The sequence below is a fragment of the Cricetulus griseus genome (genome assembly GCF_003668045.3).
Source record: "Cricetulus griseus strain 17A/GY chromosome 1 unlocalized genomic scaffold, alternate assembly CriGri-PICRH-1.0 chr1_0, whole genome shotgun sequence".
Classification (NCBI taxonomy): domain Eukaryota; kingdom Metazoa; phylum Chordata; class Mammalia; order Rodentia; family Cricetidae; genus Cricetulus; species Cricetulus griseus.
The window spans coordinates 208,674,670-208,687,747 of record NW_023276806.1 but is presented as its reverse complement, the minus strand read 5'-3'; the positions used below and the strand labels follow the sequence as shown (position 1 = coordinate 208,687,747).

At 39.0% G+C, this 13,078-nt stretch overlaps 1 protein-coding gene across 9 annotated transcripts in view; it reads left to right on the top strand.

Annotated features, from left to right (window-relative positions):
• The window catches only part of St7 (suppression of tumorigenicity 7), a 234,027-nt gene that overhangs the window by 152,486 nt on the left and 68,463 nt on the right, over window positions 1–13,078 (top strand). For all 9 annotated transcript variants that reach the window (XM_035450733.1, XM_027389945.2, XM_027389946.2 and 6 more), the window contains 2 exons: window positions 1,628–1,782; window positions 3,965–4,062. In XM_035450733.1, coding sequence (XP_035306624.1) covers window positions 1,628–1,782; window positions 3,965–4,062 — 253 coding nt within the window. The remainder of the gene's footprint in view (window positions 1–1,627; window positions 1,783–3,964; window positions 4,063–13,078) is intronic.

Sequence of the window (13,078 nt, the reverse complement as noted above, 5' to 3'; positions counted from 1 at the left end):
TTTCTTTCACTCACAAGCTCTTAGCATGTTTCTACCCAAAACTCATGAGTTTCCACAAAGACACGATTCTTGGCTAGTACTGCTACTCTGCCTCGCCTCCTAAGAATACTATTTGAAGTAAGAACACATAAAGCAAGCAGCCTAGCCCTAACTATTCCAGAGCTTCCACCCCACCAGCTGCAGTCTTATAACTAGTTCCTTTGACAGCGTGTCTACAGTTACCATTGTCTCAATATTCAGTTCATTACTTTAAACCCATACTTATATGTGGGCATCTGAAGCCTTAAGTACTTCCTCTGATGCCTCCCCAAGTAGTTCCTTTCAGTAAACCATGAGACAGTTTTAGCATTGCTATTATTCTTCCCAAGTCATATACTCTGCCCTCCATAGGAACTGCTTTTCTAGCTTTTATTCTGCAGATTTTCTCCCTACCTTATCATATTTAGTTAAAACTGCACTGATGGCTCTCACTTGAAATTAGATGGATGGGATAAAGAATTTGTAAGAATAATAATCGCCCCCACCAAGGATCAGATGGCCCCAAACCTCATATTATCTGTTATGTTCATACTTTCTCCTAGCTGGCTTTTCAGTTTTCACACAGTAACATTTAGTTTTAATTTCTGTTTATTCCCTCTCTTGTGGTCTCATGGAGAGAACTAGGGCAATGGCCACAGAGAAGTCGACAAGGAGAGAGAAGGAATGAGTGTAGATGGATACTCCTGTGGTCTGTTCTGGCTTTCTCATCCCCTCAGACCCTCCCTTCCCTGCCACTGGGCTGTTCTCTGTGGGATTTGAAGGTTGAGTTTCTAAAAGCCTCCTGTGTTGCTGAGTTAACTGCATATTCTTTTTGGCTACCTCAGAGAGTTGTTGAAAGGGTTACGTGAGGTAATGTTTAGTTGCCGGGTACAGTGTTTACCGTACACAAGCAGCAAATGCTACCTTGTTGTTGGCGGCAGGAGACTGGACTTTTCTTAGGTAACATGGCTGTGCGTCAGAGCCCAAGCTTTTCAGAAACTACATTTCCAGGTTCTTATATTCCCTGATGCAGAAAATCAGTGCTGCTATGGGATTTCCAAGCACTGTGTCGTTTTGTTTTCAGTCAGTAACTTGATTTCATGAATTTTACACTGTGAACAAACTCTTGAACAGAAAACAATCTGTATCTCTGAAGCAAAAGGAAGCTTATATGTAACTCTCCAAGTGTTGGCAGAAGACATTCACTAGTAGCTATTACAGACGTCATTAGCTGACATTCACTGAACATGTCCACAGAGCTGACGGCTACACTAAGCTTCACAGAAATTATCTTATGAACCTTCACAAAGACACAGAACAGATCTCATGTTATCCTTCAGGGAGGCAGAGTCGTACCTTGCCCCACGTGACACATTAATTAGGGGCCAACTCATATATGAGCCCCATGCTCCTAACACTATGCATCCTACCTCTCAAGCTAAACTATAGGTGTTTCTTTCGTACCATTACTGTGTCAACAGCTACAAACAGGTGCATGAAACAGGTGGTCATGCTGCATGTTTGGTGTAACTCTTTGCTCTTCTGCATGAGCTCCCACAGTCTACTGCAGTGTCCTTGGATTTGTAATTTGCAATATCTGAACGGACAGGTGTGCAACTGCGTATATTCTCCTGGCTGAAGAAGAAGCAACAACTATTGCTGAAGCAGAAAAACTCTTTAAGCAGGCCCTGAAGGCTGGAGATGGCTGCTACCGACGGTCTCAACAGCTTCAGCACCATGGCTCCCAGTATGAAGCTCAACACAGTAAGGGTTCCCTCAGGGTGATGCACTGGGAATCAGAATGCTAAAATGTTACTAGAAAGAAAGGTTCAGTCCAGCACAGACCCGGGCTCTGTTAGAAAAAAGTACTTAGTGCGCAGTCAACTTGGTTGTCACATGTTCACATTCTTACTGATGCCCACAGAATTCCATTGCCATAAACAAGCAGCAGTCACTTCTTAAGCAGTTTTTGAAGTTTATAATTCCATCACTTCCCCTTCTCTTTCCTTCCTCCAAACCCTCCCATGCACTTCCCACCACAATAACTTTTAATAGTCACGTCTACCCAGAATTTGTACATAGTTTTTCTGTTCAGCATTTGCTTCTCCATCTCATAACTTTAAGTCCAGGTTTGGTATCATAGAAAATGCTATCTTCTAAGTCTTGCATAGCATGGGTAGGAGCATGGTTGAAATTTAGAATATAGCTTTTATTGGTTATAGTCTATCCATATTTGGTTCTTATTTAAAAATCATTAGTATTGTCTTTGAGAAAGAACCATAGGTTCCTAATTATTGAAATTTTTATTACGAATAACACTTTTGTAAGATAACTCCTTAAAGGGTAGAGGCCCTTTACTTCAATACCCTGAGAACCCATGATGCTTTGCGGGAACAGTATAGAAAGAAGAAGGACAAAGTAATTACTGGAGTTCCCTGAGCCCCTTGACTCATCTTGGTTGGCTATTTAAACAGAAATCCAGTGATCCTTGCGGGAGAAATGTGTTTTCATGGCCTGACAAAAATGTGGGTTGTTTCTTTTAGGTAGAATTTCTCCCACCTCATCTCTCTCTCCTTTAGTTTGGAAACTAGGGGTATATGTCCTTCATACTTGATATTATATAATTAAATTTTAATATTAAAGTTGGATTCGGTATAGGACCTGACTGACTCAGTCTCTAGGTCTCAGGTGCCAGCAATATCATTACATTATAGTCCACACGTGTGGGAGCATGTCCTCACAAGCTGTCGATACACACGTTTTCAGTTTTATTCCGACATGAGTATATATAGCAATAATGTCTCTGATCGTTATAAGAATATAACAGTGCATTTTGAAGATGTGTGGTAAATGTCTATTTTGTGAACTAAATGGGAATTAATATATAAACTACACAGCCTATAATATAACATAAGACATTTTCTTTCCTTTCTTCTCTAAATTAAATCCTTTCAACCTGTTGCCTAAATCTATCCAAAAATATAATCACATCTTTAAAATAATTTGTAGGTACTTGGCAGTTTTTCAGCACACATCTTGTTCTCATTGTTTAAAACTTGAAATGTTCAGACTTTGGTCTCAACATCTTTTAATAGCCGAGTATCTACATGTACTTAATCCATAACAGGTGTGTCATATTTTTCTCAAACATGGTAATTTTATTGAGGATTAAGCATATGCATGTTCTCACTGGTCTGGAAACATATCCAAAATACATAATTAAATAAAAGATTAAGATAAGAAGTTGCTAATATACTTTTTAAGGGCCGTTTCAGTGACTATTGTTGTAAATGTTTAGCTTGTCAGTGCTCTCTCTAACACTAGGGTAGTTTTTCATTTTGTTGCATACTCTATTGTCATATCTGGAATGTGTTATATTGCCATCTAAAACCAACTGCTTTTGGGACCTGGAGATGATTATGATGTCACTGGTGTTAGAGAAAGAATAATATGAACCAGAAGTTCAAGACAAGGCTTCTCCAGAGTTAATGTCAGGAACGGGGAAAAAATAGTTCATCAGGATGCAACCTGAGATTCACCTCTGTGTCTTTACCAAAAGCACACACACTTAGGAATATGGAATTCTTGCTTGTAAACTGCTCTCAACATTGGTGTGTTCATTTTCTTAGCCCTGTATGACAGATTTTATTTATTATCAAATATTCAACATGCCTAACTCAAAAGCACAGATTAGGTAATCAGTCATGATTTTGGCCTTTGGGCATCTGAGTACTTTTGCTTTACTCTGTATTCATTCTGTTATTAACAAAACTAGTTCTCTGTGCTCTTGGCAGTAGGAAAGGCCAAAGGAGCAGACTGTCCTCTTTGAGGAATTTCTTTAAGGGTAAGGCAAATGGGCCTCTCCATTTTTTCTTTCTGGGTAACTTAAAGCTCTTGGTTTTTATTGATTTTTTAAAATGTTGATGCTTTGTCTCTCCTTTCTCAGGGCGAGATACCAACGTCTTGGTCTATATCAAAAGAAGACTGGCAATGTGTGCCCGAAGACTTGGGAGGACCAGAGAAGCAGTCAAAATGATGAGAGATGTGAGTTTACATTCATTCTTGGCCTTGGCAGCAATGGTCCTTGAACACAGAGCCAGTGATAACAGTGGTCCCACGAGTGACAAAGTCAGCTCCCAACTGATGGGATGAACAACCTGGGGCAATTGACTTAATTTCTGTGCTCTGTTTTCCTTATCTGTAAGGAACATTAGTTTTCACAATGACCTAGTAAGAGTCCTATAAGATTTAAATGAGATAATACACACAAAGCATTTAATATAGGCTGACGGACATATTTTTAAAAATCTTAGTAGGTATCCTTATTAGCCAACCTTTGGGACTGTTGCGGGAAGCCAATAATAAGATTAGCCGTTTCAATAATTTATGGCTTTTATTTTTAAATTGTGTTTCAAGATATTTTAATGTCCAGTAATCTAATTATGTTTTTATCATTTGAGAATTCCATGTGTATATCATGTGTATTTGATTGAATCCACTCCCTTTTCCTGCCGTTGCAGTTCCTTCTCTGTCCACCCCCAATATCCCCTCCCAGTTTCATGGGACTTAGTGTCTACTCCTTCCATGTTGGTCTTTTGTCTAGCTGGATCTTTCCAGGTCTCATGAATGATGCCATAACCAGTGGGAGTTCATATGCACAGCTTCCCTGTTGTGTCCGGAGAACACTGCCTCATTGTAGTGTTCCATTGTAGTGAACCACTCCGCTGGTTCCCAAAGGCAGTCTTCCTGCCCCTTCTTCTGTAGTGATCCCCAAGCCTGGGGAAAGGGTAGATGGTTACTTTTTCAGTGTGTACTTATTAGGAAATGAATTATGGGTCAAACTGTTACACCCAAATTTAGTATTACAGTGAACTAATCCTACTGTAGCAATTTCAGTTACTTTCCCTAGCTTCTTGAGAGCTAGGGTACTTTATTAGTTCATAAGAACTAAGAAGAGTGGCTGGAGAGATGGCTTAGTGGTTAAGAGCACTGACTGCTCTTTCAGAGGTCCTGAGTTCAATTCCCAGCAACCATGTTTTTTGCTCACAATCTGATGCCCTCTTCTGGTCTGCAGGCACACATGCAAACAAAGAGCCTGTAAAAAAAAAAAAAAAAAAAAAAGGAGTTGTGTGATTTGGCTTATTGACAGAGCACATATAGAGCATGGAAGAGGCCCTGGATTCCAGGCCAAGTGCTAAAATTGTGTAATAAAATAAAATTTAAGGAAGAAAGAAGAAAGGAAACCTGGAAGAGTTGTAAAGCAAAAGGGAACTGGGTAGGTTGTTACTATGTAACAAGACACAACAGTGTTTTTAAAGTAATTTAGGGAGCTTTTGTCTCCATTTTTGGTTGTTGTCATTATTAAGAATCATTTTTGTATTAAAAAAAACTGACATGAACGCGAATGCATCTGTAATTTTCTTTTTAAAAACTATCTCAAAAATCCCTCACTAGCATTTCATTCTTCTACTGTATTCCTGAATTAGAATACATAACTAAGAGCCTTTATAAAAGCATAATGACCCAGCAGTCGAACTAACAGTGGCATCCTGCTCCATTTTAAGCTCATGGGTTGTGCATAGGCCTGTGCAAGCCTAGTTCTTTTTGTAGGTTGCTGCACCGTAGTGCAAAGGCCCAGGGGAGGCGTATGCTTCCCATGCTTGGGTCTGCTTCTCTACTAAACAACTGGACAGTCCCAAACTAGAGGAGAGGGAGAGGAAGGGGAACATTATGAAGGCAATACATGCTCATTGAGGGTGGAATTCTTTTAACTGAAGGGAGAACTGGAAAAAAATATTATATCACATAAGAGCTAATTTTAGGGAAAGGAGATTTCTGTGGAGACATGAAAAGCTTTTCAGCTTGCAGAAATTCCATCCCCTGATGCAGCAAAGAAATTCTGCCAGTCACTCTGGCTTATGGAGCTGGGACCTTAAAGGATGAGTGTTCCTTTTAACCCAGTTCACCTGCATTCATCCTTTATCTTCTTTCTTCTGTCTTCCTCCCCCTCCCCTCCCCCTTCTTCCCACTCTTCTCACTTAGTCTTAATTAACCTGGAGCAGGCATAATACACAGAGGAATACATTTCGGTGATCTTATTATGTGCTCAAGCATTTCCATAGGAAAAGCAAGTTCTGGCTAGTTTAATTTCATTTTCCTTAGCCTTCTCTGATTATTTTCAGTATGTACACATAAAATTTCATATGCTTAAAATCAACATATCCATCATGTATTTAGCATAATTGGCTTGGTTTAACATTATTTTGTATCTTCAGTTCTACTTTCTGATCTAGCCCAAGCATAGGTTTAGAAAGTCTAGGACGCAGAGTGAGAGACACTGGCAAGCAGTGAAAAAGCCTTGGACTCGGCTCTGCCTTTTCTGTGGTGTGGACTAAAGGCAGCTCCACTTGCTCCGTGGCCCCTCACTTAGTCCTCCAGCAATAGGGACTAATACGTCCTACCGGTAGGAAAACTCTGCTTGGTGAAGAGAATCCAGTTAATAATTCGAACACACGCGGCATGTAATATGAATGCTTATAGTTTTCTTCATATTTTCCATTACTTAAGTTAGGAATATTATTTCTTGCCAGTTGTCCTGAAGGACATCTTGAGGTAATTCCAATTTCATTTTAAATTAAAATTTAAGTATTCATTTTTGAAAATTGTCATAATATTGAATATATTTACTGGATAGAACATAACATTTTATGCCTTCACTATTTACTGATTAGATTAGGGGAACTGGCAGTCCTTTATCTCAAACCAGTTTTGTTTTCTTAAGTGAATAAATCAAATAATCTCCTTTGGGTTTTCTCTATCTACATGTCCATGTATACCTACATATTACATATGCATATTTTTATGCACACAGATAGGTGTGAATTTTATATTACCTAAAAAATGACCTTTCATTCTTAAAATGCCCACACACATTGCCTTTTCTCTGAGTTTATGGTGTGCCCATCAATATAGGCCTGGCTGTGGTGACCATATTCCTATGAGGAACAGTGCCAGGCCTGGAAGAGATGGGTTTTAAAGGGAAATGTTAAAAGTGTGGTTTCAGAAACTACATAAGTGCTTTTCCACCCTGCACAGAGGATGCAGCTGAGCCTTACAGCACAGGGCCCATGGGCAGGCCTGACTTGCCTCACTCATTGACTTGTGTGGGTCATTCTTGTCTGAGGATTAACTCCTTTAATAGCATCTTGCTTGAAAATGTCTTCTGATAAAGTAGCACAGTGGGTTCCAGGCAGCCTGCTGATAAAATGGTTAGGCAGGAGGATCTATTTTTTCATTGAGACACAACTACCTCTTCTCCATATGCATGAGTTTAAATTTTCCTTGAGCAAATTTTAAAGTGGAATTTGGAATGCCATAGTTAGAATACCTTCCACACAGAAAGCTGGGCCATTTGGAGACGTTTTTCTGGAAAAGCCCCAAGGAAGGGCAAACCTGCTGTGCTATCATTGAAAGAACATGAAAGAGAATTCTGGGAGGGTGCCTGAAGAGAATTTCTTTTTTTTCCCCCCACAATTCAAGATTATTCAACATTTCAAATAAAATATTGGATTTCATCAGTGAAATACTGATGAAGTAAATGTACATTTGACTCTCGGTTGTCTAAATTAATAGAGGCTCCATTCTTAAATCAACCTGTGAGCTATTTGCATTCCAGGATGGTATTGTTTTATCTATATTCATATTTTGTATATAAGAACCAAAGCTCCTTTTCCATAGAACTCCTTTGCAGCCAAGAGTACACAAGCACTTTAGTGCAAAAGGAGTGTTTTGGAAGTGGGAAGAGCTGGGGTGCATGGCTGTTGAGCTTTGCTGCAATGTGGTGATTGTTCACAATGAACAGAGGGGCATTTTCCTGTCTTAATGTAAGGAAAAGTCATTGTGTTGGTTCTCATCTCTAATATTTGATATAGGATACTGCTTTTTCTTTGGTTTGTTTCCTTTTAACATCTATTATGCTTGTCTCTCCCTTGTCCTATTTGAGTGTATTTGATGTGGAATTCACAAGACAGGTATCTGTGGTCTGACTCCTTAGTCGTACTTGTCAAGCTGGGTATGAATAAACCATAGGGATGGGGCAATCTGTGTCTCTGAAAGAACCTAACAGCTCCTGTGCTTATCTGCTTAAAGCAGGTTTTCCAAAGCTCAGCTCTGTGAACATTTGGGCCATATAGTCATTTGTTGGGGAGCTGTCCTGTGCATGGTAGGATGAGGGAAACTGGCCTTATACTGTAGTGACCTAAGTCCCACAACTCTCCAGTTGTCTACCGACATTCCTAAATGCACCTAGGCTGCAGTGGTGGGAGCAGTAGTGGAGAATCATTCCTCGTGAAGGAGTACCAAGCTAGAGAATCCAGGGCTGACTAGATCTGTTTCCATACGGACTTTATGTGTGTTCCACTTGTAGCCTGGACTCTGTTTGTGCACACCCCCCCCCCCTTCCGAGTACCCCTGAACTTGACCAGCTTTGTTTGGAGGGCTGTTTTGCCCACCTGGAATTCCTTAAGGAGGTATCAAAGGCAAGAAGAATAACCTAGGTTGGAGGTTTTTGTGAGTTCTTGTCCGGCTTTCGGATCTTCTTTCCCTGAATCTGTAGCCTCTCTGCAAGTTGACTTGTTCCCCGTGCTCTCTGTAGTTTTCTTCACATGTCCAAGCCATTTTCTTCCATTGCTGTTTTGCTATCTCTACTGTATCACTTCTCTTTTTGTGTCCTGACCTCCTACCTGACACAGATGTCACACTCCTTCTGAAACATATTATACAGTCAGTGTAGAAAGCAATGCTATGTTAGTTTCTAGTCACTGTGACAACATATATGAGCTAACATAAGGGAGGAAAATTTATGCTGGCTCAGAGTTTCCAAGGTTTCAGTCCATGGTCAACTGGCTCCATTGTCTCTGGGTTGTGGTTAGGGCAGTTCATTATGGTAAAATGATGTATGGGAGCTTTTGGCAGTCGGGAAGAAGAGGTGGATGGGTAAAGGCCAGGGACAAGATAGAACCTCCAAAAGTATTTGATGAGCGACCTACCTTCTCTAGCCAGATCCTACCTTCCACAGTCTCCACTATTTCCCAATATTTCATTCAATTATAAATTGACTCATGCATGTCTGAATCCATTGATTACACCAGAGCCCTCATGATCCATTCACTTTCTCAATATTCCCACCCGTAAATGTTGTGTTGATGCCTAAGCCTTCAGCATGCAAGTTGAAGGGAGTATTTTATATCCAGCCCATTATATTCTTCCCCTCAGTAGTTCTAGCATCCAACATTTTCAGCTTCACAATTAGCCAATCCCTGGTGACAACGTTCAGTCTCAGAGTCTTAAATACCATCCAAATATTGACCAACAATTCTGTATCGATCACTGTGTTCTAGGAAAGGGTGTTTGGCCAAGGTCACAACTAGTGAGTACTGCAGAGAGTATAGACTTCAGATCACCTATATCAGAAGTGCCTATGGTGCACTCATGGTGATATTACAATTATTACATGGACTAATTAACCCAAAATATTTGGTGCAGGCCATTATGAGGAATAATAACATACTATTGGCACTGCTACCTACTTTAAAACTGTGTTATAAAGTGAAGAGTAAAATGAAAAAAAAATAATGAACTTTATGTACAATATAATTCAATTTTTTTCAAAGATAGATGCTAATATGACCAAGTAGCTCTCAAACGTCCTACTCTCAGAGCCCACTTGAAATTATCTCAAACCACTGAAGTTTTGTATGTATAGGTTTATTTATTCATATTTACCATTTTGGAAAGTAAAACTGAGAGATTTTTAAAAGATTTATTCATTTCAAAATAGAATTGCAAATATAGTATGTATTAGCAAATGTTTTTAAGGAAAAATAACTTATTTAGGCAAAACAATTATTGAAAAGGGTAATATTGTTTTAATGCTTGTTCAAATCTCTTTAGTGTCTAGCTGAGTAGGAGACAGCCAAAATCTTCTGTCTCATCTGCATTTAGTTTGTACTGTCAACATGTGGCCTCTGGGAGTATGTCAAATATATACTGAAAATGTGAGACTAAGAAAAGAAAAATGTATGTTACTATAAAATAGTTTTGATATGAAGAAGCTATACTATGAGAAGTGGGTCCTTTAAGGATGTTATAAAGACCATTTATATAAGCATTAGAAAGTAACCTGGATGGAAATAGAAAGTTGTAAGTAGTAAAATTGTATTATTCTTTTAAACATTACTATAGTACTGAATTATTATAATAAGCATACTATTTTCTTATGATAACTAAACTAGAATTTAAAATTTCTAAAGCATGCTTTAGAAAACATAGGGTTGGCAAGATGGCTCAGGTGGTGAAGTGCCTGCCACCCAAGTCTGAGGACCTGAATTCTACACTCTGTCATCCACATAGAAGCCAGGCACAGTGGTGCACACTTGTAATCTTTGTGAAGAGTCGAGCACAGGCAGAGCCAGAGGCTTGCTTGGCTAGTCTGTCTAGCCAGTTGTAAGCTCTGGGTTCAGTGAGAGACTCCACCTCAAAAACACAATGTGGGCCTTGGGACTGCCTATGAAATACCATGTAGATTTCCAGAATTTGAATGAAATTAGAGATAGCAAGGCATCTCTCTCTCTCTCTCTCTCTCTCTCTCTCTCTCTCTCTCTCTCTCTCTTTCTCTCTCTCTGAATGTGAGTTGATTGTAAAACTGGTCCCCTTGTACTTGCCATGGTTAGATAGCTTCTGTAATGGAGAGTAAACTTTGTCTAAGGAATTACCTATTTTTAGTAAAATAAAATGTAGAGGAATAAAAGAAATAAGGTAGACAGTGATTGAGACAGATGTCTGATGATGACCCCTAGCCTGCATACACAAATGTATACACCCACACAGACAACAAAAATATACATATACATCTCTAGGATTAGTTAAAACTTGTCAACCATTAAGGACTGCTGATACTCATTTTACTGTTTAAATAGCAAAGTGAATGATTTATAAAATCAATGACCTATAAAAGAGAACTGGTGTGTCTTATACAAATTGTGAAATATATTTTTGTAAGATGTGTGTGTGTATGTGTGTGTGTGTGTGTGTGTGTGTGTGTGTGTGTGTGTGTACTACAGGTGGTACAGGTGGAGGCCACAGATGACCTCACATACTATTCGGGCACCATCTACCTTTTGAGATGCTGTTTCTCACTGGTCTCTAACTTGCCAAGTAAGTTAGTCTGTCTGTCTGGTTGGTCAGTAATCCCCAGGGATTTGCCTGACTTCCCCTCCCCAGAAATGGGATTACAACATGTGGGTTACGGGAATTGAACTCAAATCCTTATACTTGCAGGGCATTAGGGTTACTGTCTAAGCTCTCTCAGTGCCGGTGTAAATTGCTGCTCTTATTATAAAAATGCAAAGATCCTTTCAGGAAGGATGCTAAGTGAATATTTTTGAGGGCCTATTTCTATTTCCTTTTTACCTCATTTGTTCATTTTTATTTTTTTATAGCCCCCGTTCCTTCTTTTTTGACTTTTTACTCCAGAAGTTATGTGATTTTCTTGTGTACAGTTTTTTTGTTTGTTTGTTTCTTTCCTTAAGCTTGTCATGAATTGTTATGGGCAACTTGATTTGGTTGATAACTTGATTTAGAGGTTTTTACGGTGAATAGTTAAAGGAAGTACATCCTCCTTAAATGAGGATAGGGAGTGGGAAGGATGCTTTTATTACCTGAAGGCAGCCAATCCACTTGAACAATATATTTTCTGAGTTAAAGACAAACAATGTTAATTAACTGTTGCGACAGTGATTGCTGGTACATTTCTTGATTCTTTCTTTGCTGTATGTACAAGTAAAGAGTGAGCCTTGAAAGTAAATGCTATGTAAATAAGAACTCACTTGTCATATAAGTTAGACTTAAGCAATCATTTTAGCAACACTGAAAGCCCAGAAGTGCCAGCCATGAACAGGAGTATGCTGGAGGAAAACAAAAGAGGACCTCACTTCTATGTCTCAGCTGTAGTCACACTTAGTCCTTTTAGGTTTTTAGTGCTGTTTCTTGACTTTCCCAAATTATGTTCTGGTTCTGTTCAATGACTCTTATCTGGCCTGCTTCTTTTCTGATTCTCCACCTTTGCATACCCTTTTATCCTGCAGCCTGATTTTGGTCTTGCTCTACCCACTTTGCCCTAAACCTTTAGTTCACCATTCATCTATATATTTATTCAACAAAAATATGTGGACTATCTGTCCATATCAATTTCTGTTCTTTGTGGTTTGTAGAATCAGTGAACAAATCAAAGGCCCTTACCCAGCTTATATTCTAAGAGAGAGGAGAACTATCCTAATAACTAATAATAAACCTAGGCATATGTTCACAGTACATTAGAATGATGAAGGCTATTTCGGGCGGATCTCGTTTGAAGAAGTACAGGGTCAGAGAAGAGTGAATTCGGGGAAGTCGGAGGTATGCACGGCTTAATTTTTAGTGACTACTGTATAGAAGGGAAATGCAGGAAGGGCAGACAGAAGAATCTTGTATTAGTGTTGCAAATATATGTGGCTCAGGCTGGCTTGGAAGCAGAGGAGTAAAATGATTGCCCATGTGACTCTGTAAATGTTGAGTACTATTTTATCCCAAAATGACGGCTTTATACTTTTCTAATTTTGTCCCATTTGTGTTTATTGTTTTGTGGAAAGTAACAGAATAATTACTGATTGTTTTCACATCCTTTCATTGTTTGCATCTGCCATACTCTTCCCTTTCATCTCCTCCAGGAAAAATGTCTTGCATGTGTCCAACATTTCAAATTTTTATTTTATTATTCAAATGTCCCCAATTTACTAAAATCTACATTATATTCATGGTTATTTATTACGCTTACAAATACCTGTCATTTGTTCCCTAATGTTGATCTATCTGCATGTAACCCAAACGAGTTTTCATACTTATATCAGAATTTGTCACTTTTCTGCTTAGAAGCTGTAACTGAATGGTCTCTGCATTTATAATAAAACAAAAACTCAGTTCCTCACATGGCTGCAATTTCTTCCAAAGTAAATTTGTGTTTTTT